General features: G+C 36.6%; 1 protein-coding gene across 1 annotated transcript in view; it reads left to right on the top strand.

The window, feature by feature from the left end:
• Positions 1-10,623: 10,623 nt before the first annotated feature.
• The window catches only part of LOC306860679 (integrin alpha-5-like), a 49,967-nt gene continuing 34,029 nt past the window's right edge, over positions 10,624-26,561 (top strand). Inside the window, exons 1-2 of the mRNA XM_079402492.1 lie at positions 10,624-11,014; positions 25,256-25,386. Coding sequence (XP_079258618.1) covers positions 10,818-11,014; positions 25,256-25,386 — 328 coding nt within the window. The 5' untranslated portion in view covers positions 10,624-10,817. The remainder of the gene's footprint in view (positions 11,015-25,255; positions 25,387-26,561) is intronic.

The following is a 26,561-nucleotide window of genomic DNA, read 5'->3' as shown; positions in this document are numbered from 1 at the left end:
AAAATGCCAACTATGTCATTAAGTGTTTGACTCAACTGCACAAATTCAAAGGAGCTCATTAGCAAGTGACCAGAGATCATTATGAGATTAACAGAGATTTTGTCTTGTATGTTCTCGTTTTTTGCTTAAAGAGAAAAGCAAACATTAAATGAACCTTGAGCCTAAAGAAACAAAGCTCAGGTCTTAAACCTAGTGAGCTTCATTTCGGGACACTCAACGACTCAAAAGAGATTCAAATAGAGTTTGGGATTAGCATGTTGCTAAACTGACGACGCACAACTCTAAGCATTAAAACATACAGTAACAAATACTGATTAAAAAGTGCATTTGATTTACATTTAACTGCTTTTTGGCATATTGTAGAATTGAATAAAGGTTTTTTACAGGGGTCCATGAGATTATAATTTTTTTTTTCAATGCTCAATGCTCACCAAGGCTGCATTTAGAACAGCAATATTGTGAAATATTATTACAACTTAAAATAACCGCTTTCTGTTTTAATATATTTTAGAACGTCATTTTATTCTATTATGGCAAAGCTGAATTTTCAGCAGCAATTACTCCAGTCTTCAGTGTCACATTTCTTATTATTATCAATGCTGTATTATTATCAATATTTTTGATGCTGCTTAATTATTTAATGATGCTCAAAAGTACAGCATTTATTTGAAATAGAAATCTATTGTAACATCATTAATGTTTAGCTAAATAAAAGCAATAATATGTTTAAAAAAATTATATTTCTCTCACTTCTCTACTCCACCTTGAATTGTGTATTCACTGTTTTGCAGTGCATTTTGGCATTGCCTTCATTATGATGATACATTGTTTTACATCAGCATGTTTCAAATGCATTGCACGATTTATTGCACAAGATAAGTGAACTTGCCTTTTGAAAACAAGAATCTCACCCATGATGAGGTTTATGTAGGCAGCTCGTTGGGATTGAAAACAGAACTCAAGACACGTTAGTTTATGTTAAACTGACGTTAACTCAAATGCTTGCTCTAAACGTGCTCACCCTCTCACCTCTGCTGTCTTGTGGATTTTAGGTGACCCTGAAGGCCTTCACATACAGTAGATCTTTTTGCACTCTCTGTCAACATACCCACTCGGCTGCTGACTCTGACCAATGTCCTATACCTCTTCTGTGAAATGATGTCACATTTTATGCGATTCCTAAACAAGCATGTCAAAGTGGGAGACTGGAAAATCATAACCATACATGAATGGTAAAAGCATCACATGATGTCGCCTTTAAAAGCAAACAATTTTCATTGACTAACACTAAGTTGAAAATTTTTTTATGGATGACATCTGATCCTATGCTAATGCAACATATGTGTGCTGTAAATGGCATGGTTGGATGTTTATGTGGCTCATTAGTTGTCTGGTGAACTTTGAGCTTGGGTTTAATGCAGAATACAATGCCTCATGTCTCAGTGTGGGATTCTAGCGGATGTGCATTAAACACAAGCACGCGTTGTGAACCACTTTCTTTAAAGAAGGTTTCGAAACAATGCACACTTTAATGTCATCTCAGAGCGGTGTCCTGTAGTGCTACTGTTACAGGAAACTAAAATAGCGCAGTGAAACTTTAGACACAACAGATGAGAGTTAGAGTACTTTAAGACATGAGGCCAACCATATTTAACACTGCATTTTCTGTATTCTAAATTTACGCCATCTGAACTTGACCCCGGCTCTTGGGACAAACGTCACCACAGGGCCTATATTTTTCAATGAATGAAGAATATTCTCTTTTGTTTCCCATAAAATAAACCTGGGTGAGGTAAACTGAATTCATCTGAGCTCAATTAAAGTTATGCTTACTATAATATGCATTTAAAATAACCATTTTCAAGTTGAAAGTATTGACCTACTGTGAAATACAGGTAATTTATTGAGTTTTCTCAACATGATATGTATTATATACATATATTCTCAACTGGTGGGTGTCAAATAACAGGGTAAAACCAAAGCTATATGCAAATAATAATATGGAACAAACCATATATAACCATAAGACCCACCCATCTATTCTTTTGAGTATGGAAGCATTTATGTGCATTAAATTTTATGTATTGCATATTCAATTTTAAGAAGTTTTGTTTACTTGTTCATGATATGCACTGAATGATATGTGTTCATCGTTTCTGTCTATTGCAAAATGTTAATTCTAAAGCAAATGGAATTGAGAGCCACTGCCCTAGCCTGTAATGTAATGAGGTAATTCAATAATAACACTTGGCGGGGAAATCTTTTGTTAGAAATGAAAATATGACTTAAGAAGCCAGCTCTGAATTTCTCTACATCTTGGTTTCTCAAATTACTTTTCTTGGCTTATGTTCTTTTAGTACCAAAGCAACATGCAAGACCGTGTTTCTCACTGTACCTATCAACAGTAAGAAAACAACAGTGATTTTGGTGACCTTCTAGAGATCTAGAGCAGAGTAAGGAAATTACTCAGTGTGAGAATTTATGGAGTCTGCGATGTTTCTCCAGGAGGACATAATTCTAATGAGTCTTTGAAGAGCAATGTAGCTCTGGAGCAAGTTACTCAGAGAAGCTGAAGGAGGTCCAAGCAACACAAACTCAACATCAGAAAACGGAGATCAGAGCACCGTCTGCCACATATGCTAAACTTTATCACAGACAAATCAAAGAAGAAAAGAAAGGAAACAGAATCGTTTCTTGGTGACAACATGAGATTCACATTCATTCAAATGAGACAATTTTGACATGTTCTGAACTTGAGTTCTTAAAAAAAAGCCCACCAACAAAGTCCCTGAATGTATCAGTGCTGGTCTACGGGATTTCATTATCTGATCGCTTTGATTAATAGCACGCCTATTCTCAATAAATCGCATGATTTGAGATATAATTTATGTAGTACAAATGATTTATGCAATGGTGACACTTTATTTTAAGGTCCATATCTTGCTATTAACAAACTATATGACTTTTGCTTCAATAAACTTATTTGCTGCTTTTTAATAGTTAGTAAGGTAGTTGTTAAGTTTAGGTATTGGGTAGGATTAGGAATATAGAATATGTGCTTTATAAGTACTGACAAACAGCCAATATATTAACAATAGGCATGCTAATAAGTAACTAGTTAACAGTGGGAATTGGTCCCTATACTAAAGTGCTACCTATGCTATAAAGTAAAAAAACTCTTGTCACAAAAAAATCTCTAGAATTATAAAATTCAAGTCAGTTTCGCTCTGCTTCTCAAGTACAATGGAAAGCACAACCCTCCCACTATAGGCCAAAATCCCATTCCTTAAACTTCCATCTGTCTGCTAACTCACAAAATGTAACAGGTTAATTAGCAGCTATCAGCAACATCAGCTCCCCAAACTTCCTCCCTTTCAAAGGAAAACGTTAAAGAAGCACAGAATGAGGGAAAGAAATGCCACAGAGTCTTTTCACGTGAGAAAGGCAATAAATGGAAGTAGCAGGAAGTCAAGGCAGGTCTTTATGTTGGAGGCATTTCCTGTCCGAGTGATGTATATCAGTTTTCTGAAGTTAGGTGAAGGGGTGTTTGACAGAGAGGGAGAAAGAAAAAGAGAGCACTTGATTGTGTGTTTAGAGCTTGATAAGAGATTGCGAGATTAAGGCATACGGCCAACACAAATTTGAACATAACTTCACAGAAAACAAAGAAACAGCCTTTTCTTGTTTTAAAATCAAATTAATACCACATAAGACTAATCTAGTATTGAAGTAAAAGCATCTCAGTTTCTTGTTCTCGCTTTTGAAGTTCAAACATCTGAAAACACATTTCATATTTCAGTCTTTTTCACATTTGCTTTGTTCTTTAATTTTTTTTTTTACTAAAAACTCTGATAAAGAATCAAATGATACATTTATGGAATGTTTAGGCTTTAATACAAATCATGAGGAAGCTGTCAATAATTAGAAAATATTTGACATCCACCATTCAATAAAGATTTAATTATACAGTAATGCATTTACTATGGAAGTCATAGAAATTTGGCAGTTTAATTTATTCTAAACTTTCTTTAAAAGACGGCACATATTCAATCTGTTTTAAGTAAAATACATGTTCAACAAATGAAACTGAAATTCACTATGTTATGTGAGCTTTAAAGTAATTATGCATGAAGGCCTTGAAGTGAAGGACATGTGCATTTGGTATCATGTGAATATAACACATGCACATATATATATATCTATAAATGCAAATGAATATGAGTATGTGTAATGTTTACAGTCTTAAAACAGCTCACCAGCTGTTTGAAGTACAGCATGCGCCACTCACACTATTTTTGTTGTGCTCACTATTGGTTGCCATGGCAGCATTTGTGAAGTCACAATTCAAGTATGAAAGTCCCCCACCTACAAATTTGTCCAAGTAAAAGTTTAACCAAATATACAAGGTATTTACAAGCCATATTGTAAAATAGTATTATATAGGTAACACGTGTTTTGAAGTGAAGCATGAAATCAAATTGGCTTTTTCTGTTTAAAACCTCACAAGGAATCTTTCTGTTTCCAGAAAGCTTTCTGTGTGGGGTTACAATTAGAATTCAGTGCTCAGAGTGTAATATCCTATCTGATATAGTTTTAACAAGAAGTGCTTTTTTCAGTAGTGTGACAAACCTCAAGAGATGGTCTGACACACAGACGAAAGACTCATCTGTAAAGTGGCTAAACTCAAAGACGCCTTGAATGTTCTCTAGACTCCAGTCATCCATGACAAACCACTTGACTTAGAATGGAACAACCAAGGACAGCAAATTTCCACGAGTCACTTGGCTACCAAATAGTAAGCTATCCCTCTCTGTACAGACAAATACTTAGTCCCTTTATATACACTCATTGTGTGGGTGAAAACTTAAAAGCATAGTTCACTCAAAAATTAAAACTCTGTCATTATTTATTTGCATTCATGTCATTAGAAACCTGTATGACCTTCTTTCTTCAGTGGAACACTGTATCTACAAAGAAAATGGATGTGGACCAGGAGCTGACAAGCTCCAAACAGAACAACAAGCATACCATACGAATCAATATTCAAAGTCTTCTGAAGCCATATGATAGCTTTGTGTGAGGAACAGACTGAAATGTAAGTTTAAGATAGTTACAGTAAATCCTGCATGACAGGCTTGGGGTCATTGTTCACTTTTATTGTACCGAGCTTGGACATTTTGCTTTAAATACCTAATTTTGTGTTCCACAAACGAAAGCAAGCGATATGCATAGCAAAAATGTTGATTTTTTGGAGCTATCCCTTTAAGTCATCAAAACCTGTGAAACAAAATTCACATATGTTGAAAGTATTTATGTCCTCACACATTAATAGCTATGTTGGATGGCTTTGGAAAAAAGTGGCATACCAACCTTGCATATGTAGCACCGCTAGTTAAGACATTTTTTGGCTACCGCCTCCACTTGTTAATGCCCCTTCATGTATGACAACATCCAAGCAATATCCTACAGACATAACACCCCTTTGCAGAGCCCGTGAAAAGAAAAACTGACCCACATCCAGCCCCATTACCTAATCTTTTCCTGTTATTCCAACTCAACATTTGCAATCCCAGATATATACAAAGGCCTCTCATGGCATGGCTTTAAAATGACTCCCTCATATTATCTATAAGGCTTTCCTTTTGTGTTTCTCTGGATGATTTGATTTGTTATGTGATTTGTGAAATGTACACCATTCACACTTCCGGTTATGTCGGGTTGCTGAACGGCCACGCTTTTCAACGCTCTCTGTTAATTATCATAATTGCCAAGCCCCGATAACCAACATTTTGTATTTATTTATTTATTTATTTTATTTAGTTTGACAGGGACATTGTACATTAATAAAACATTCCTGTAAATGTACCAGAATTAGCCAAAGGCTATTTTTCATCCGTAGTCCCTGGACAAGATGTTACAAGTCAATATTCGAAGAAAGATTTTATTAACAAAATCTTTGTTTTCTTGTTTGATATTTGCTCTGCAAAACATTAAGCATGTCTCCGCGACCGCAAAGGAAAAGAGATAAAAAAGATCATACGGATTTGGCTGTGGATGACCTAGGATCCACGACTGAAGCAGATACTGCACAAGTTGGCGCCTTTGCTAATTCCGAAGCTTAAACTCAACCCGATAACAGCGTAATTCTCTCGGCTATAAACAGTCTGAAGAGTGATTTTTTGTCTCAATATAAGGAGGTTCTGGCAGCAGTGAAAGACGTTAGAGAGGATTTCTCTTCCTTTGCTGAAAGATTTACTGAAGCTGAGAACCGAATCGGCCAGGCCAAAGACGACATTAGCGGCCTTCAAAGAAGGGTTTCCAAACTTGAAAAAAACGCATCGGACCTTGGCTCTGCTCTTGACTTGGCCAAATGTAGAAGCCGACGCTCTAATATTCGCATTCTGGGTCTTCCAAATGGAGTTGAGGGAAATAATCCTGTTTTGTTTTTGGAAAACTGGCTCCCTCAGGTTCTGGGTGTGGACTCTTTCTCGGTGCCGGAGATCATTGAACGGGCACACAGGTTACCCAGTGGCATTCAAGCTGGGAACACATCGTCACACGGTTCGTCACACGGTTTTCAGTGGATCAGGTCACTAATATTTGAACTAGTAAAAATTACTTAAATTTAGTTGTAAATGACAATGGATTCTAGTTTTACCCAAACATCGTGGAATGTTCAGGGGCTTTGCAATCGAATTAAATTGAAAGTGATGAATAGGGTTAACTATCTCCATTCTAAAATATTGTTCCTGCAAGAAACACATTTATTGCCGGAAGAAGTCATTAAACTACGTAGAAGATGGCGAGGCCAGGTCATAGCAGCATCATATGGTTCACATTCAAGAGGGGTAGCTGTGCTGATACATAAATCAGTACCATTTCATGTTTTAAAAATGATTTGTGACCCATCCGGTAGATATGTTATTATTACTGGTAGGATGCTCAATGAATATTGTAATCTTGTGAATGTTTACCGTCCGAATACAGATGAGCCATAATTTTTTCATATTCTTTTCTTAATTTTGTCCTCTCTTCAGGGTAATTTAGTAGTTGATTTTAATTGTACCCTAGATCCTAATTTGGACCGTTCCACAGGTATTGATGCTTCACACTCACAGACTAGGAATATAATCAATACATAAAGGATCTTAATTTAGCTGATATCTGGAGGTTTCAAAATCCAACAAAGAAAGAATTTTCTTGCTACTCTTCATCTTTTCATACTTATTCCAGAAAAGACTATTTTCTAATTTCAAAGGACCTGATTGATTATATATCTAACAGCAAATATAGTAGCATTGTTTTATCTGATCATGCATCATCATTGAAATATACTCTCAGAAATATAATTAAAAGCCCATCTAGATGGCATCTAAACATAAAATTGTTACATAATCTTGAATTTCTTGATTTTGCAGGAAACCAAATTGATTTATTTTTTGAGTGTAATACAAATCAGACCTCCGCCTCAATAAGATGGGAGGCATTTAAGGCCTATATTAGGGGGCATATGATCAGCTTTACTACTAAGACAAACAGATACACCCTTAAAATGATAGAGGTTGAACAAAGTATCAAAGACTTAGAAGAAGAAATCCTCAGAAAAGATAATCCTGAACTGAGACAGGAACTTTTGTTATACTTAAAGCAGAATTTAATGACATTTCTACTAATAAGGCTATGGCTAATATAACTAGACTTAAACAAACATATTATGATCAAGGAGAAAAGGCTGGAAGGCCATTGGCATGGCGTATCAAGGCACAACAAAATGTAAATGTGATTAACCAAATAGAAATTATAGATGGACTAAAGTCTGTGATCCCAACTGAAATTAATAAGGCTTTTAGAAACTATTATGAATATCTTTATAAATCATCATCCCCAGTGAATACTCATCTCTATAAAGCATTTTTGGAAGATATTCAGTTACCCTCACTATCTGAGGAAGACCAAAGCACTGGATCAACCAACTGAAGAAGCAGACTTGACTGCAGCCATTAATTGTATGAATAGTGGGAAAGTGCCAGGGCCTGATGGCCTACCCATAGACATCTATAAGATTTTTCACAACAAATTGATAACCCCAATGATTGATGTGTTCAATGAATAATTTAATAATGAAGAACTCCCTTTCTCCATGCGTTCTGCCCTTATAACTTTCATTCTTAAGCCGGGAAAAGATCCTACAAAATTCAGACACTAAGATTATTGCTAAAGTTTTAGCTAGTAGACTTGATAAATATTTACCATCATTGATTGATCCTGATCAAAACGGCTTTGTAAAAGGTAGACAAGCTTTTCATAATATATGCACCGTGTTAAATGTCATACACTTTAAAAAAGAAGCCCCTGATACTGCTTTACTCTCCCTAGATGCCGAAAAGGCTTTTGATAGGGTGGAGTGGGGTTATTTTATTGATATCCTTTTCTGCTTTGGTTTCGGTCCTTGTTTTAGAAAATGGATCAAAATTTTATATTCAAATCCCATGGCAGAAATATTGACTAATAATATAATCTCTAAATCATTTCAGCTTTCAAGAGGCATGCGCCAGGGATGCCCCCTGTCACCGCTCCTTTTTACATTAGCTATTGAACCGTGCACTTTTAGCTCTGATAAGAAATTGTTGATATTCTGTTTATTACAAGCAAAACTTATAGTAGCTCGTCATTGGAAAGACACAGAAAGCCCTCATTTTAAACAATGGTGACAAGAATTATCTCATTGCTTGGCTTTGGAAAAACTCACATATATTGTTAAGGGAACACCTGAAAAGTTTTTCAAAGTATGGAACCACTTTATAGGATTCTTGAAGGAAGCTGATCCTTGAATTTTCTGTGTAATTTGGCATATCATGCATCACCTGATATCAATGTACCATTGTTTTGACACCTTTATATTGTATGTGTATGTGCATGTATTTATATTCATTTGGAATTTTTAGCCCCCCCCCCTTTCTTCCTTTTTTTTTTTTGTTAGTTTTTTTTGTTTTTCTAATTATTTTTCTTAAGTTTCTAAAATCAATAGTGATTGAAATGTACACCATTCATTCTCTTCAAGATGCCGGATGCTGAGGTGCACAGCAGACATAATGTGTTTAGTGTCAATAATTTACAGTCTCTCAGGTAATAGGGAGGAAAACCTCTGGAGTAGGAGAGCTGACTCTCAGACAGCATGATCATGTAACCATTTATCGCTCTCTAAACTGTATATGCTGAAGGCTCTCAGGGGTCTTCAAACAGGATACATGTATACACATTTGTATATAAGCATTGCTCTGCATCAGTATCTGTACATGTTTTATGGCTTGTATGATAGAAATCAAGTATGCGGGAAAAAAAGTGAAGAACAAGATAATATTATTATTTCTACGAGGTATTCCATAGGTTACTACCAGTTGACTACGAGTTAGCGTTTATTTTATCGAAAAATGCTGACGTTACATCAAGCATAGCTACTTGGTCATACAGGTAAATTAAGGAGAATTTTCGGTCTGAGTTTAAACAAAAGATTGGTTCAAAGTGACGTGGCTGTGAGCTCCCCCTTCACACCCTACTTTCCCAAATAGAAGGCTTCTCACAGCGAGTTCCCAGTCGGTGTAGTGGCTTTTTATAGCTGGGAGACGCGCAGTTTCCCAGCTCCGTGTGTCTTGACGGTGTCAGATCTATAAATGGAGATTGCTCAGTGTACAGGCTTGTGTCCTGTTATAAACAACATTTCTCCAAATCAAAACGGACTCATAGTCTAATACCTACACGTGGAATTTGTAGTAGGCCTATTGCTCCAAATCAGTGATGGCTTTCTTGACAAGCGTTATCAGCATTTAGCATCTATAATCTCCATGCTGAGAAGGTTCATGCTGAAGGCAACAAGTTTGGAGATCGTTTTTTGGTGGATAACGCACTTTGAAAACAGCTCTTTCATTGTTTAAAAGGTTAATCATTCATTCAGCTATCTTTGACCACTGCGCAAAGAGTCCTTCAAGTGGACAGATAAACTGTTGAGCACTTCACAGATGTTCTACTTTTTATTTTTCTTCTTTAAGACAGTATTTTTTTTATGTAATGTTTTGTTTGTTTGTTTATTTATTTATTTTATTTTTTAATTTTAGTGAACATAATATTTTATCAGTAGCTAATGATGCGTTCACAGGTTATGTATCAAACCATTAAATTATGTAGGCCTACTAAAACCATAAGTAAAAACTGTCATGACATCATCCTTTCAGCTTATGAATTCTACAAGGACAAGTAAGTGTGTCTTCGTTTTTTCCCCCTATTTATTTATTTATTTTAGCTTTAAATGGCACAGTGCAAAATTATGAATTATTAAAATATTACATTTAAAATGTAATTATACTCCATTTTTAAAATAAACAATAAAATTTAAATATCAGCTCTCAAAATGTAAACTGCACTTATTTAAAAAAAAAAAATCCCTTAATGGTTTTATCTCGTTGCTTTATTCAATGCATTTCTCCTCATTTGATTAATTAAGTTATCTAACTCAATGTTGTACCGCTCAACCCCCTCCCCCCAGCTCCACCTCTATGGGAGTTTTTGTCACGAGTGCAAGAACTGAACCTCCTCCTAATACCCCTTCAATTAAGCTGGAGGGAGGACGCAGAAAGGAGAGAAGGGTACAGATAGACGGAGGCGCGGTCCCAGAGCGCTTGGAAAAATAAGGATCGGACTGATACGCTTCACTGAGGCATGCGCTTTGCGTAACGCAGCATCTTCAGGAAGAATCCGCTCAAGAGACCCTTTTATTCTGAAAGAAGTTTAATAAAGAAGTGGATTGTGACATATCGATTACTATGGGCAACAAAAGGCACCGTTCAAAGACTTCAGCGTCTTCACACAACCCGAGCTGCTCTCCAATGGGACTTTCACTGTTGATTCTTCTACCTTTGTCTGTTGCCTTCAACTTGGATGTGGAGAACCCAGCGGTGTATACTGGACCCAACGGTAGTTACTTCGGGTACTCGGTGGACTTTTATATGACTGACTCAAGGTAGGTTCCTTCTTTGATTTGACATATTGAAATTAAGAAGCTTGGCGTGCATTCAAAGAAAAGAACTACTAGACCAAGTTCACTAATGATTGCCCAATGTACAGTTATTTAATTATAGACCATGTAAATGCTGTTTAATAACTTTAAATGCCACATATTGGTGTTTTTTGTCCACCCTGCTAGTGCTGTTTATACTGCTATGACTGTGTGGATGTAAGTTTTTCCCATATGTATTTTTATCTTAGAAATGTTAATGTAGTGACACACGTCTCTGACCTCAGAATAGTGTTTTACCACAGTATGAAGTACAGTACCATGGTATGAAGGGTTATTGCCATTCAAATCCAAGAAAGGTACTGTTTTATTAATTAATGTGATGAAGGAAGACTAGTTTAGCCAAGTTTTTCAACCAAGGGTCTCTCCAGGGGTCCATAGAGAAGATACAAGTCATGGATTGACATTTTTTAACTATTAATTGATATCTAACTTTGTAACCAATGTTTCTAAATATTAGTATTTTATATTGTAGTAATGTTTGCTAATGTTCCTAAGTAGAAGCTTTTTTTTAGTTTTCAGGGGATCCCTTGGTTGGTGTTCTTTAAAGGTTGAAACTGCTGTTCTAAACTTATTTAACCTAGTTCATTCATTGATTTAACTTTCATTCCGATAGACTCGTTGTGTACTGAAGTCTACTAGATCTCAGCCGTAACTCACACTCTCCGGTCCAGAGGGCAATGAAACCAGGGGTATCCCCCAACTGTTGTTTACAATCCCAGCCCAGTCTGTGCACTGCCATTCAGATCAAAGCGTATCATCACAGTTGGGGAGCGACAGTCCTAAAAGTGTGGTTTACTGTTTGTTTAGTGCAAGCCTGAATTGTGCGTGTGCATGTTTAGATGTGAGCGTATGACAATGCCTCTGTCAGTGGCATCGCTGGTGGTTTTTCTATAAATAGGACTTGACTAGAGTTAATGATGTCATAGTAAGTTACCAGGTCTCCTAAAGGGGAATGAAGATTGCCCCCCATAATTATCCCTGATTGCATGTGTTATGGTCACTTAAACCTTCAACATAATCTAACAGGAGAATCTCCAGCCATTCAAAGATTTACCTTTGCTAGATTATGAGTAACCCTTGGGAAAAACCTGAACTTTTTCAATGATGTAAATAAGTCACAGAATGCATGTTTTGAGGGTTACAGACTGATCTGAAGTGATTCTTCATTGCTTGGCTAATATTTTGCGTTATAGATATCCTGTTGTAATAAATCTAAACGAAAACCATAATTTAATCATGTTGGTGAAAACCTGTAAGACTGCCTTCTGTGGAACATAAAGATATTGTGAAGAGTGTTTATACTGGTTTTGTTTATACAATGAAAGGTAAATGAGCCCAAAACAAAATTTGACTGTTCCAATGTATGGAAAAAAAACATTATCATTTTAGGAGTAACTTTTTTGTTATCCACAAAGAAAATAAACTCATGCAAGTTTGAAACACCACGTGTAAATTGATAGATTTTTTTATCAATCTATTTAAGTGCTTGCTTACTGAATAGTAATGCTACCCCAAAAGCTAATATGATACATAAATTATTTTACATGTAGCCCAAATACTTGCAGTCTGCCTTTGGCATAGCTTTGAATGGAGAATGTTGTTGAATGGAGCTGCAGATATCGTAAATGTAATCTAGCTTTGATTGCAAGACCACATGATCACCTTCCACCTTTAGATATGATCTCTGTGGCCATATGAGGTCATAAATCTAAGGGGAAATCACAGAGTATGTGGGATGCCATTCAATCACAATGCTGATATGTTGGGTTTCCCTGCCCTTTGGCTGCATTACTCTCTTTTCAAGCTGCAGACAGCTGTTCGGCACTGTTCGGAAGTATGATTGCAGTAATAATCAACTCACGCATGCCTTGACTAGAACATGCCACAATCAGCCATCTCCATCTGTGTTTGTCTGCTGGACTGTGTCTGGCTGTGCACAGCTGTAGAGGGGCTTTAGTCATAGTGGGCTCATGTTGGATCTGGTTTCTTGGGGGTGTTATTTTCAGGGAGACTTCTCCATTCCTCATGCTTTAGTCTCTTATTGTCTTTCTTTGCTCATTTTCTCTAAGGCAAGACCCTCCAGCTATTGTTTTAGTCTGCCATGGTGTGTCTGGCGAAGATGAGATTCAGAAGCGGCGGATGATTTAGAGCATGACACATGGTTGAATTAGTCAGAGGAGTGTGTGTGCACCTATAAGTGTGTGTTTCTCTGTTCTGGGTCTATGATGATGTAATTCAGCATGGCATTTAAACTCCTTACCCTGTATTTCCAGTCTAATACTCTAGACCGTACGCCCCCGACTCCAACACGGCATCTTGGCCTCATTCTTATGAACTGTGAAGTCATGGCAAGAAGCAGCTCTCTCAATGATGACTTCATCTGAACTTTTCACTCCCAAGATGTCGTTGTGGAGGAGGATGGATGGGCCTCAAACTGGAGGCTGAGTGAAGGGGTGAAAGAATGTACGATATCAAGAGTTTTCTTCCCAGGCATTCGATAGAATGTGCCTTTCTTAATTTTCCGGTGCTGTATGTCGTCCAACAGCTGTCTATAGGCTGCTGAAATTGACTAGCTTACTGATCTTGTGTGTGTGTTTTATTCATTTATTTTATTTTTTCATAAATTATTATTTTTTTTTTAACCAGAAGTTCTTAAAAGTTATAATTTAGAAATCATTTCATCCTAGATCCTCTTTAAAGTATCAGTGCTATTAAAACATATAACACATTCACTAAATTAACTGTTTTAAGACTTCAAATCGTCTATGCAATGTTTATTTATTGCATTATATTTTAGCTGTTTAATATACTTATTTGTTGAATTTCTTGACAGTTACCCTATTGAATGGCTGTGGATTTTTGGATTTTTTTAACTGTTAACATATGTAAACATTTAGATGAACATCTTTGACGCAGGATTTCATGGAAAACCCTCTTAGAACCAGGTCTGGGCTGTGTTTCCCAAAAGCATCTTGAGCCTAATTAGATTGTGTGTGTGTGTGTGTGTATATATATATATATATACAATTTCTTTTTTAACCATTTACTTGGCTTACGATTCTTCTCAGAAATGCAGTCCTGAATGTGGTCTGAAGGACACAAATTTATTCAGGGCCTCCTTAAAACTGACTAGCTGACTAACCAGTCGGACAACCCAAGACTGAATGAAAATATGTAGTTTTTGACCTTTTTATTACATCATGCCATACACTGTAAAAAAAAAAGTTGAGCCAACTTAAAATTTTAAGGCAACCAGCTTCAGCAGATTTTTGAGTTTTCTCAACTTGTTGTTTATACAACAAAAAGTTGAGAATCTCCTACAAAGATAAGTTGAGAGAACTCAAAAATCTGCTGAAGCTGGTTGCCTTAATTTTGTTTGCTCTACTTTTTTTTTCTTTTTCTTTTTTTTTACAGTGTAATTAGAAGTTACAGGAGTTTAAGATCCAGTGGAGTGCCTCCATATTATTGTGGGTTTCAAAAAGTAGAGCTTTGATTTATGTATATTTTAGTGAAATCAAAGTGGGATGGAAAAGCCTGTCTTCCAAACTTCATTTGAACAGCGGCAGCCAGCAGTCTGAAGACTCTGTGTTCTTTTTCTTAAAATGAAGAATCTGGTGTCATCTATAAACTCTCTGTCCTGCATGTTCTCTCTCATTCTCTTGCTCTCTAAATCTTTCTTTTTTGAAATTTTTTACAAAACATTCATTCCTGGCCTCGTCCACTCCCTAGTCTGAGGAGAATAGGTCTGAGGAGAATAGTACTCCTTGGCACGCATTAATAGAATTAGCCAGTGTGCAGACCACCACTGGTGTCAGGGGGCTTTACAGCTGTATACATGGAAGAGAAATTTATGGTTCTTGAATGCTGAGAGAAGAACAGTGCAGTTACTACGTAGGGGCCTCATCTGGATGGTCTGGTATATAAACCTAATTTGTCCTAAAAATTATAGCTGGATGAGGAGATTCTCAAGTCTTTTAATTATTTTAATTATTGCAACAAGTGTCTCCTTGTATGTTCTTGTCAGAAACAGTTATTTTACCTCAAAAAATGATGTACACCGCATTCCTCACTTTGTCTTCTTTACCTTTGGATAAGAAGGTGATCCTCTGTATTGTGAAAGGGCAAAGGTCAGGGTCTAGATGTAGGTTTGAATGTCAGAAAATGAAATGGCTTTATTTGAAATGTTTGGATTGCAGAAACAGTAGAAACCGAACACCACCATCTCTGTTCCTGCTGGGATTTGCGTGGCTCCGAATGATAAGTGTTGTTTTCAAAGAATAACGTGTTCCTATGCATAAATTCCCTTTGTGTTCATGATGTTCAAAAAGACTGTTTTTGGTGTTTGATGATTGTTGGCGACCGTTTCAAGCTTGTGGTTGAATCTGAGGAGCTGGACTGTCTGCATTAGCGGCCAAAGGCAACAAATTTACAGCCACAGTGGCAGGAATATTACTGTAAAAACACAAAAAACTTTCTCACCTGCCTCTGTCTGTTTTATTACCAAAAGATTCACAAAGTTGAGGTTTACCAAGTTACGTTGGCTATCAAAACCTTAAGCACTCTTCTGATAATGACCTCCTGGGGCTAGATTCACAAAAATGAGAGATTCAGTATCTTTCTGAGATTAAGATAAATTTGAGGTTATCCAAACTTTAGAAACTTATTTTATGACAATTTTAGAATGGAAGAAAGATAAGAACATTCTTGAACTATTTTTGGGAATACAATTTTCTTTTAGTTAGAATATAAGAAAGATATTGAAGTTTAGAAGAATTTTTTTTCTTAATGTCTCCTTGTCTTGTATCATATGTTTGTATAGAGCGGTACATTGGAATTACGTCAGATAGTTTGGCCCTGATATCACGTACAGTAGGTCGTCCTCAGCTGTGGTCATCATTCTCACAAAGTTTGTTCTCTCTAAGAAGGTCATTGTTACATCAATATTTACCTCGGTCCTTGAGCTCAGTTTGCCTTTGCTAAATACAGAGATCTACTTCAGCTCTACCAGGGTTTCATTTGCTAGTTATCATTTTCACTCTTCCTCCATGGATTAGACTGTCTGTTGTCTGTAGTCTTGGATCCAGCTGGAGATGGGTGTGTGTACATTGACTGCCAAGCTATTCTTCACCCAGGTTCTCTCTACGATGACTAGTGTTTTCCATGGAGTCTATACAATAGAGGCCTTTGTGCGTCGTTAGAAAGGTTAACTGTTTTCAGTAGTGAAACTTTTCCATGTGACTTAAATCTGTATTTATTTATTCATGTTTTTGGTTTTTCTTGATAAAACCTTATGATATTTGGCTGTGATGGTGGTGTCAATCAGATTGGCCTGTTGTAAAATTATAGTCCACTATTTGTGTGCAGCCTTAGCTGATTGGAACTGTGGGTTAGATTGCCTTTACCGTTGACAAGTTGTCTGCTTTTTATGACCTTGCTGGATCTGGAAGGCTTGCATAATAGGCTCTTGTGTTTAAGGGTGTACATGTGCCCTGGTGGAAAAACAGGCATGTGTTCGATCACAGTAGAACAAATGGCCCAGTCAACTTTGTAGACGCATTGCCCTTGGGCTCCACAATGGCCTGGGGTTGATGCATGGACTACTGCAGATCTCCATTGTTCCTGATGTGCAAATGGGGTAGATCGTTATCATCTTAATCTGTTCTGTTTTGGTTTATCAGGCCCCTGCTGGCAATGACAATGAATGTCCAATCAGACAGCATTTAAATGGTCTGTTTATTGCCTGCAGGATTACAAACAAAGGACGTGAGGCATAGCATGCGAAGGTGAGCGATTGATGCTAAATGTTTACGCCTGATGGCCCCTCTTACTCTTTTCAAGTGTGAAGATGGGACTCCATGCTGAGAAAGCTCCCTCAGAGGTGTCGACGGCCAACAGTTGCAACTCGCTATGGGATGTTTTCTGGTCTCTGTGAATGTGTGAATTATAGCTCTCGGGGGCTGGGGTTACAATTTGGTATCAAGAGATGTAAGAGGTAAAACCACACTCTGTGTTTATGTAAATGTCATGGGGTGGTTGAAATTGTTGTCCTGTCACATATGAAAATGTGGTTTGCAGTCGAGTAACATAGTTTGTGCTTTCTTATATGCATTTTCCAGACTGTTTTCTCCTACAAAAGGTTGTTTGCTTTTTGAAGTGCTTTTTGAATCATATCGTTACTACTCAAAATCAGCATAATGGCTGCATTTGAAATAGCATGCTTCCTGCTATGTATTTGGTGAAAAACAGTATGTGAGAAAAGTTTTAAGTCCGAAATCACAATATTCATAAAAAAAATAGGTGAAAGTACCCGGATGACTTCCTACTTTTGGACACTTTACTATCCCAAGAGACCATGGGAGAAGATTTGTGAATGACAATGATGCAACCCAACTGACGCTATAGGTCACATGACAAAGACAACATGGCGAATATGGTATGCCCGGATGACATTCATACTACATACATCTATACTATATATAACATACTTTTGTAATGGCCACAAAGTAACTACTTATTTAAAAGAAGTACCTTATCAGAGAGTATGCAATAGTGGACACAGCCATTGTCTGATTTGCACCAAGTTCATGCTTATTTAGTGGATACAATGGTAATTTCAGACTTACTACTGACACATAGTGGCGTGGATGCTTTATAAAATGCAAGGGTAATGTTTTTGCTTACAAATATTGTTGCTGAAAGCATTTGCATGAATATTGTAATTTATTCTACAAGAAAATATTAGATGTTTTATTAGATAAAGAGATAAATATTTTTGTGTGGAAACTGATATGACAAATCTTCATCTCAGTAACTTTTTTTATTTTATTTAGTATTTTTATTATTTTAAGTTGGAAAAAGTGCTTTCAACTGTATTGAGATTGTTAGACGTACATAAAGGTACATCAAAGTTAACACAACTCTCACTCTTCACTTCTTTAAAATACACCTTTTAGCATGTTGTTTCCACTTCAGCTTCCCTCTGGTTTGATAGTTAGTGCATTAATTGGCATAGCAGGTAGTGCAGAGCTGGCTTTTTGCGAGTCTAGCCAAGTGCTCTAGATATGGCTGACCTCTCAGCACCTGGTGTGGTGATGTTGATTTGAACCATATCCTTTGGAAGGAAATTTTTTTGTGGTGACATTTAAAATTTGGCTGTGTAAAACGGGGTGGGGGCATTTATCAGATCAACAGTCGAGGGCATGTGTGCCGTTTTAATGGTTATTCCAGACCAGCACAACACTGGAGCAGACATTGCACAAGTGTTTTTTTTTTTTACGAGGCTGTGACATAATATTGCTGGAACTAGAGATGGTTGTTGAAACTTGCAACATTCCAATGCATTTTGCAAACTTTGAAACATTTTGACTACGAGTGAATTCGTTAATCATTTTCAATTCTTTTACACGAACGGAGTGTGTTTCATTTTCTTACGCAAAGTTAAATTTTTTGTATTAATACAAAGAGATTTAGTTACTGCTTTCTCGTTTTCCTCCATTACTATGCAGTTCTCCTCAGGGCTCTTGGTACGCCAGCTTTGTGAGTGAGCTGTTGTCCCCCAGTGCCAGCTGACCCAGCAGTCACTGCTTTGCTCATCATCTTTGGGCCGCAACTCCCAGACAGCAGAACAGAGCACGTGTGGATCAGGTCTAGCGAGCAGACGGGGGCTACAGAAAGATCTTATTCAGCCCACTTTTATCCGTCTCTTTATTAGCTGCTTCCATCATAATCGCTTAGCTGCTTAACGATGCAGAGACAGACTGGCATCCGAGTTGATGCTCGCTGGCGTCGCACAAAGGAAAACGCCCAAAAACGAACCGTCAGGGCCTTGAATTTCACTTTGGCTTTCTTTGATTTTGAAAATGTTAGTTCATTGAGGTCATTTGGATTTTTCTTGATGCCGGAGAGTTGCAACAGTGTACACTTTGTGTTGGATCCACGCCACATTTTCTGGGAGGACGTGGTGTGCTATCACTGTAACCGTTTTTGCTAATAACAACATTCAAATTCTGCTTGCCTCTGAATAGTTTGATAATTGTTCAACTTTGTTTGTGCAGAGTTTCAGAAATGTTCCTAAGGCCACAAACTATGTCTGGTGGCCATGGGAAAACTGGAATAATCACAAATAACTAGTTACTTACAGAAGTGACTGATGGTAATTAATTGTTCTTGGCGTGCATATTGAAATCCAGTTAGCTTGATTGATTTTGTTGTTTTTTTTAACACACAAAGATAGGAAAAACATTACCATTCAAAAGTTTGGGCACTGTGAGATTTTTATTTTTATTTTTTTAAAACAAGTCTCTTTTGCTCAGCAAGGCTGCATTTGTTTGATTTAAAATACAGTAATATTGTGAAATATTTTATTTTCATATTTTAAAATGGAATTTATTCCTTTGGCAAAGCTGAATTTTCAGCAGCCATTACTTCAGTCTTCAGTGTCACATGATTCTTCAGAAATCATTCTAATATGCTTATTGGTTGCTCAAGAAACATTTCTTCCAATTATCAAGTTTGAAAAAAAAAAATTGTGGAAACACTGAAGTATTTGATGGATAGAAAGTATCAATTTAAAAGTCTTTACTGTTACTTTTGATTCATTTAATGCATCTTACCTGAATTAAAGTTTTAATTAAAAAAAATCCTTAAACTTTCAAACAGTAATGTACTGATAAGTCCTAATGTAGTAAACAAAGCTTCCCTATAAATTCCCTGTTTCTTTATTTTTTTCATGCAGTTTTCTGTGCCATTTACAATACCATGTAATGATGACAGATGGAGGTTTTGTGTGCTTTGTCTGCTTGTGATTTTCTTGCACCTTCATTAGCAACCAGTGTGGTTTCTTGGCAAGCTTAAGCATTTATAACAGCGTTCGAGTGACATAAGTTAAACAGCTGGATGATAATGAAGTGTGGAATGGGTGGGAGAATGTTTTAAGCAGAAGGTGGTGGGAATTTATGCATTTGCCATCTGATGGCCTCTAACCATTAGTGCCATTTAGTTTTGTGCTATCAGCGTCTTTCATGCTACGTATTCTCACCACAACTTGAGTAGATGATATATGTGGTGTGCCAATTCCATTTTATAGCTTTAATTCTGGTCTGATTACCAAACCTCAGAAGCGATGGGTTAACTGTTAAGACGTCCTTTGCCTCAGTGGTGAGTATCTAGCAAGCTTAGCATTTTAGTGGTAACGTATTCAAGCCGGATTTTCAGACTAACTCAATTATCTTAATTAGAGCCACACCGAGAATGGTGTTTGCATCTTGGTTGGAGTCACTGGTTGTCTCTCTCAGAGATGCCGCAGGGAGTGTTACAGTTGTTTTTCCTCAAAGTAAAATCAAAACTGAGTCCGTTTACTGTGTGTTCCTGTTTTTATTGCGAGTGATTCTTTGGTGCTTCGCTTCTGAAATGATTTTGAAGAATGCTTCAGGTGGTTTTTGTCATATACAATGAAAATGAGTGGGGTCCAAAACAAAATCAAACCCTGTTGATTTTCATTGTCTGAAATGTTTCAAAATATATATTTGTCATACAGGTTTAGGAAGACATGAGTGTAACTGTTGGCCCACTGTTGCAAAAATCCAACCTCCAAAGGCAATGACCTCTGACCTTTGCAATAATTCTGATCACCAACTACTTACAGATGCTAATAACAGTTAAAGCAAAATTTGTTCTTCATATAACAGATTTGAAACAACACTCTGTTGTTCTCTTACAAGGCCAGACTTTTTTAATTAAAGCTAGCTTCACTTTGGCATTTGTTCTGCTGGAAGGCCTCCTGAAGTCTTTCTCATTTTATGTGGAGCCGTTACAAAAGCTAGCATCTAAGCCAAGAGCAATCTGGCTCTTATCATTATGCTAATGTTAGCCCAACATTTAAGCATTTAATGGATAAAAGAAGGAAATTTAAGAGGGACGAGATCTCCCCCCCCCCCCCCCCCCCATAAGATAAACCCCCATTACATGCTAATTGTTTCTTATTTACAGTTCTTTCAGATCGTTATCAAAACGGCAATTTAGGCTATGTTTCTTGAGTGTTAGGCGGAAGACAATTTTGTGTTTCTAAGTTTCCTGATTGTGAGTTTTGTGTATTATAATTTTGCATCAAAATGGCACATTTGAATGTACATCTAGGTCTTATTTAATGTGAGAGTACATGTGTGCCACATAAAATGTTTTGCAAATAAAGGCACAAGGTTACTTGTTTTCTCATACTTGAACAGAAACATTGTGGTGTAATATTTAAATTTTAAATGAATGAATATTTAAAACATAACCTGGTTTTGCATTACGTGGAAACTTCCAGGGACTTTCAAGATAAAACTCAACCGTAATGAGACTAAATTAGTGTAATTTATCATAACAGAAGTGCAATGATTGTAGCTGCACTGTAACTGTACACTTGTGAGCAGTCAGCCAAAGCAGTAGTGTAAGTGTACAGTGTTCCAGGAACTCGAGCAGAAGAGCGAAAGTGCTTGGGAAAGCTAGTGAATTTGCAGCTGTTAGACGCATTTCACATGCATCATAGCAACATAACATTTCATCAGACTAGTGCACTTGAGTTCATTCATAGTGTGCTGGGGTTCATCTGAGGTGGACCAGCCTGTTCACATTTGAGTTTTTTTAGACATTATCTGTAGGTGTTATTGCTGAGAGTGGGAATTTTGTTCCCAGGAGAAAAGCCATCATGAAAAACTGGGATTGACATTACACCTCAGCTGGGGTTCTATAACACCTCTGGGATACTCCCTCTGTCCATACACACATATGGTGGAAAAATGGGATACTCTGTCCAAGCCGGAAAAAGGCTTTGTTTTGGTTCCCCCCCTTATAAAAACAAATGGAGCGTCTGCTCTTTTTGTGTGTTTGTGTGTGTGGTTTGTGCTCCACTTGTAGTGGCCTTGAAATCTGGTGACCCCAACAAACATTTCCACGTTTAATTTCCATTTATGCGTTGATCCATTGTTCAGGCCTTTTCTTTTTCATCTGGCATTCCTCCCAGTGCAGAATTTGAAAACTGTCCTATTAAATTATTAAATTCTTTTACTGTCATTGTACAACTAATTTTGTTGCGTGACTTCCAAGGCAAAGTAAAAATAGCAAAGACAAAGACAGAAGAAAACCCCAAAACATCATATTTCTAAAACAAGTCAGTTTAGAAATATGATGAATTGGCTTTAGTTTCAGTTTTCGTTTTAGTTAAAGTTTAAGGAATTTCATTGTTCTTTTGTCATTTATTAATTTTCTCATTTAGCTTTTATACATTTTTGTTTTAGTTGTTTATATTTTAACTTAAAGGAAACATTTCTAATTTTCAGTTTTTTTTAAAAGTACAAACTTTTTTTTTTTAAACCAAAATATAGATTAATTTAAATTATGAAAAGTTCTTTAATTTCTTAATAGGGTGTCCCCATCGTTACTGTTTTAATTGATTTTTTTGTTGTGCTGTCAAACGATTAATCGCGATTAAGCCAAAATAAGATTTGTTTATATAATATATGTGTGTACTGTGTATGTTTATGTATATATAAATAAAAACACATGCTTGCATATATTTAACAAAAATATTATTTGTTTATATTAAATATATTTATTTTTATATAATAATATAAATGCATATACACGTAAATATTTTCAAAATATATACACCCATATATTATGTAAACAAAAACATTTATTTTGGATTTGATTAATCGCGATTAATCGTTTGACAGCACAATTTTTTGACTTAGTGGCTACAGAATGTCACGTATTTCCATAGTACAGGATTGTCCTTCAGCTTATGACCTTGATGATGATGATGATGATGATACTCTCAAATTTTCAATTCTTTGCCTCCTGACACACTGCTTTTTTTTAAATAACAGCTGAGAAAATCCAGCCCTCTCATTTAGGATGCGGTCAACGATCTGTCTTCTGCTTGCTCTGCTGTTTTTGACTCAAGTGGTCATCTGGTCCTACCTATAGGACTCTTATCTCTGCAGTCCATCTAAAGTGTGCTTGAGTCTCCATGGCTGACCGACGGGTTCACTGAATACAGCCTTTGTAAGGAAGCCCTCTGTTACGTGTCACTGAGACCAGCCCAGGGGGCAGGAAAGGGTGTTCTCTTCCTGTACCTTAACCCCCCCCCCCAGAGATGCCCTCAGTGCCCTCTTACAAACACCTCCACACCCCCATCCCCCATCTCTCAATGGACTGGCCTTAATGACAGGAAAGATGATGGTAAGTTTACAGACAATGAGGTCATGGCGGCACCGCACCAATCCATGCCGGCTCTTGGAAAATTAGACACAGATTAGAAGAGCAGGGACTGTGGGAGTGGCTGTCTAACTGTTGGGTACATTTCAGAGAGCTTGTTTCGAATGTCAAATCTCAAGAAACAATGTGCTATTACCTTTCTAAATGGTCATTCTCATAATTTTCTCCTGACAGATGATAAAACAGGAAACAAAATCCTGTAGATTCACACATTTGTTCAAAAGTTTAGGGTCGGTATGATTTAAATTTTTTTAAAAGTTTTTGAAAGAAGTCACTACTGCTCATCAATTAATTTGATTAAAAATACTGTATAAACTATGGAAGCTTTTTTTCACTACAGAATAACAAATAAAAGCTAATTGCGACTTTTTAGTTCACAATTCTGACATGAACTCATAATTGCGATTTACAATGTCAGAATTGCAAGATAAACTGACTTTTTTTTTCTCTCACAATTGTGAGATTGCCACACAATTCTGACTTTATATCTCACAGTTGTGAGTTTATATCTCAGTTCTTAGAAAAAAGTCAGAATTGCGAGATGTAAACTCGTCATTGTGAAAAAGTCAGAATTGCGAGATGTAAACTCGCCATTGTGAAAAAGTCAGAATTGTGAGTTAAAAAGTAGCAATTAACTTGATATTCTTTATTCAGTTGGGGAGACAAGCTTCCATAAGGTTTTTTATGCCAGTGAAGCATCACATGATGCTTCAGAAATCATTCTAATATGCTGATTTGGTGCTTAAGAAGTTTTTGAAATTTTATTATCAAAGTTGAAAATGGTTGTTCTTAATATTTTTGTGGAATTCATGATAAATTATTTTGAATTCTTTAATGAATAAAGTTCAAAGAACAGCATTATTTAACACAAGATTCCTGTCACTTTTGATTAATTTAATGTGTCCTCGTTGAATAAAAGTATTAATTTCTTACAAATTCTTACTGGCCCCAACCATTTGACTGTGTACTTAAAAAAGAAGGAATCACTACATATTTAGAGACCAGAATATCAGACAATTTTGACTTAAGCCTGTAAGAAACCACCTAGCAACCACACAGCAACACTCTAAACATCATCTTCGAAACCTCATAGCAATGTTCTGGCACTCGCATTTTCTTTAGAGAATGTAAAAATGCAGTTTTAAACAGCTGTTCTTGCAGTTTTTTTTTTTTTTTTTCTCGTCCTGTCCAACCACAACTGTTCATTCCTCTCTGTTGAGAAGTTTGTTTGGTTTATGACGTTTTGACGTGTGTTACTTGGAGATCATGCTTTTATGTTTGTCTGTATGTGTTCAAATATTTGGATGTGTTTATGATAACCAAGGGGGATAAACAGCTGTAGAAGCAGCACTAGCTTGACTTCAGCAGTCTCCGCTCTTGTTTTCTCATTGACTTATTACCCAGTGGGCCTGGTGTGTGTGTGGTTGTGTGTTGGCGGTCACATGTTGCCAACCAAGTTACTAACCATTGCACATGGCCACACTGTTACATAATTCAGCTCTGTATGGTCGATTATGAGACAGTCCATTTCCTCAAAAATCAGAAGTTGTCTGCTGGCCTTTATTATATGTTAATCTTAATAAAATCCAAAATGAGACTAATATCAAGCTTTTGAATTCTAGGAAAATTAAGCTAACTAAAAGTAACAACTCTATTAATGTAACTACCTTTATTTAGTAGTGTACAGCTTTCCAGTGCTACTGTTTCATAATGGCTTCCCAACACTTTTCATATGTCTTCTTCAACATAGAAGGATAATTGTTGCTTTACAGCTCTGATGTTCAAATCCAAACCCTTTAACATGGCTTCCTGTAGAATTTTTGTGAGTCGGAACACTGTTGTATTTGTCCTGTTCTCTTATAAATCTTCCTCATAGTCTTATTAGTATGCTAACAGCTTCCTTCATTTTTTCTTCTCTTTGAACAGTGTAAGTATTATAGTTGGAGCACCCAAAGCCAACACGAGCCAGCCCAACATCAGAGAAGGAGGATCAGTCTTCTATTGTCCATGGAGCCTCAGCCAATCACAATGTAGTAGCATAGAGTTCGATATACAGGGTAAGTCTCACTGACCAGTGGATGTGGGCGGTCACTAAAAAATTTATCTCCAAAAAGCTGTTCTGGGTGTCGTATTCTCTGGTCCAGTGTTACTGAGATACTGTTATAATCTTTGTTAATATTTAGAAAAATATTTTGTATGTGTGTATTTATATATATTGCTACTTTACCATAATTTTGCTAATTACTTACAATAAGTCAGTATGTCAGCACTTGTTGTAAGTAATCAATGTTGTTTGCTCAAAATATGCATTAAAACTATCAAAAATAGTCATCAGATAAGCGAAAAGTAATCGTCAGTTGTTTCTTTCAAGGATTTTGTCTAATTTTTTTTTTCGGCCGCATTTGCTTGGCTGCAAATTTTAGTCTATCAATACAATACTTACTATGTTTTTGATCCTCAAATCAAGTTTATCAAGCTTGTGCAACTAATTTAGTGAATGAGACTGTACGATGCTAATTTTACCTACACTTAAATTGGATCCAGTGTTTTGACTTCAGTTTGTACATCCTCTCCAAAACAATCCTATTGTTGATGGAAATCTGCTCCTTCCATTATGTGGCTTCCTGAAAGCTAGCACCTTTTGGTTGCAAAGCCCTTTGCCTTTCATTGTATAGATTTAGCTCTGAGAGGGTGATGGAGGATGGGATTTAGATGAAGTGAAAGCAGACAAGTGCTTAAACAGACTTCCTGATGTACATGCAGGCTCTGATTTTCTTAAATTAGAAATGTTTCTCAACAGAACATGATAGCAAGCAACTGCTAAACAGTGGTTGAAATTGGAAGATAAAGATGGTATGTATTTTCTTTCTGGAAGTCTGATTCTGATGCAAAAATCTGGAATGTCATCACGTGACCAAAAAGATCATATCTTATTGGTCAGTCAGGAAAAGACTCAACATACAGGAAGAAAAAAAACGTCACTGGAAGAATTTTTAAGTGGTGTTCACAACAGATATTCAATCTTGATATGAACAGAGACCGTGTAGCTTTGTGGCTGTCTTGTTAGTGCCTGCGTGTTAACATAGCTAGCATTGTTGGTCGTTGATCACCATGCCAGAATAATTTCAGTTGTGGTGGTGACGTAAAACATAAATGCATTTCATTAGGATTCAGATTTCTGTGCACTACAACAACTAGAAAAAAGATTAAGTTCAGACCGCAATGTTCGCTC

The sequence above is a fragment of the Barbus barbus genome (assembly GCF_936440315.1).
Source record: "Barbus barbus genome assembly, chromosome: 41".
Lineage (NCBI taxonomy): Eukaryota > Metazoa > Chordata > Actinopteri > Cypriniformes > Cyprinidae > Barbus > Barbus barbus.
This window is presented reverse-complemented; position numbering and strand designations above follow the sequence as displayed.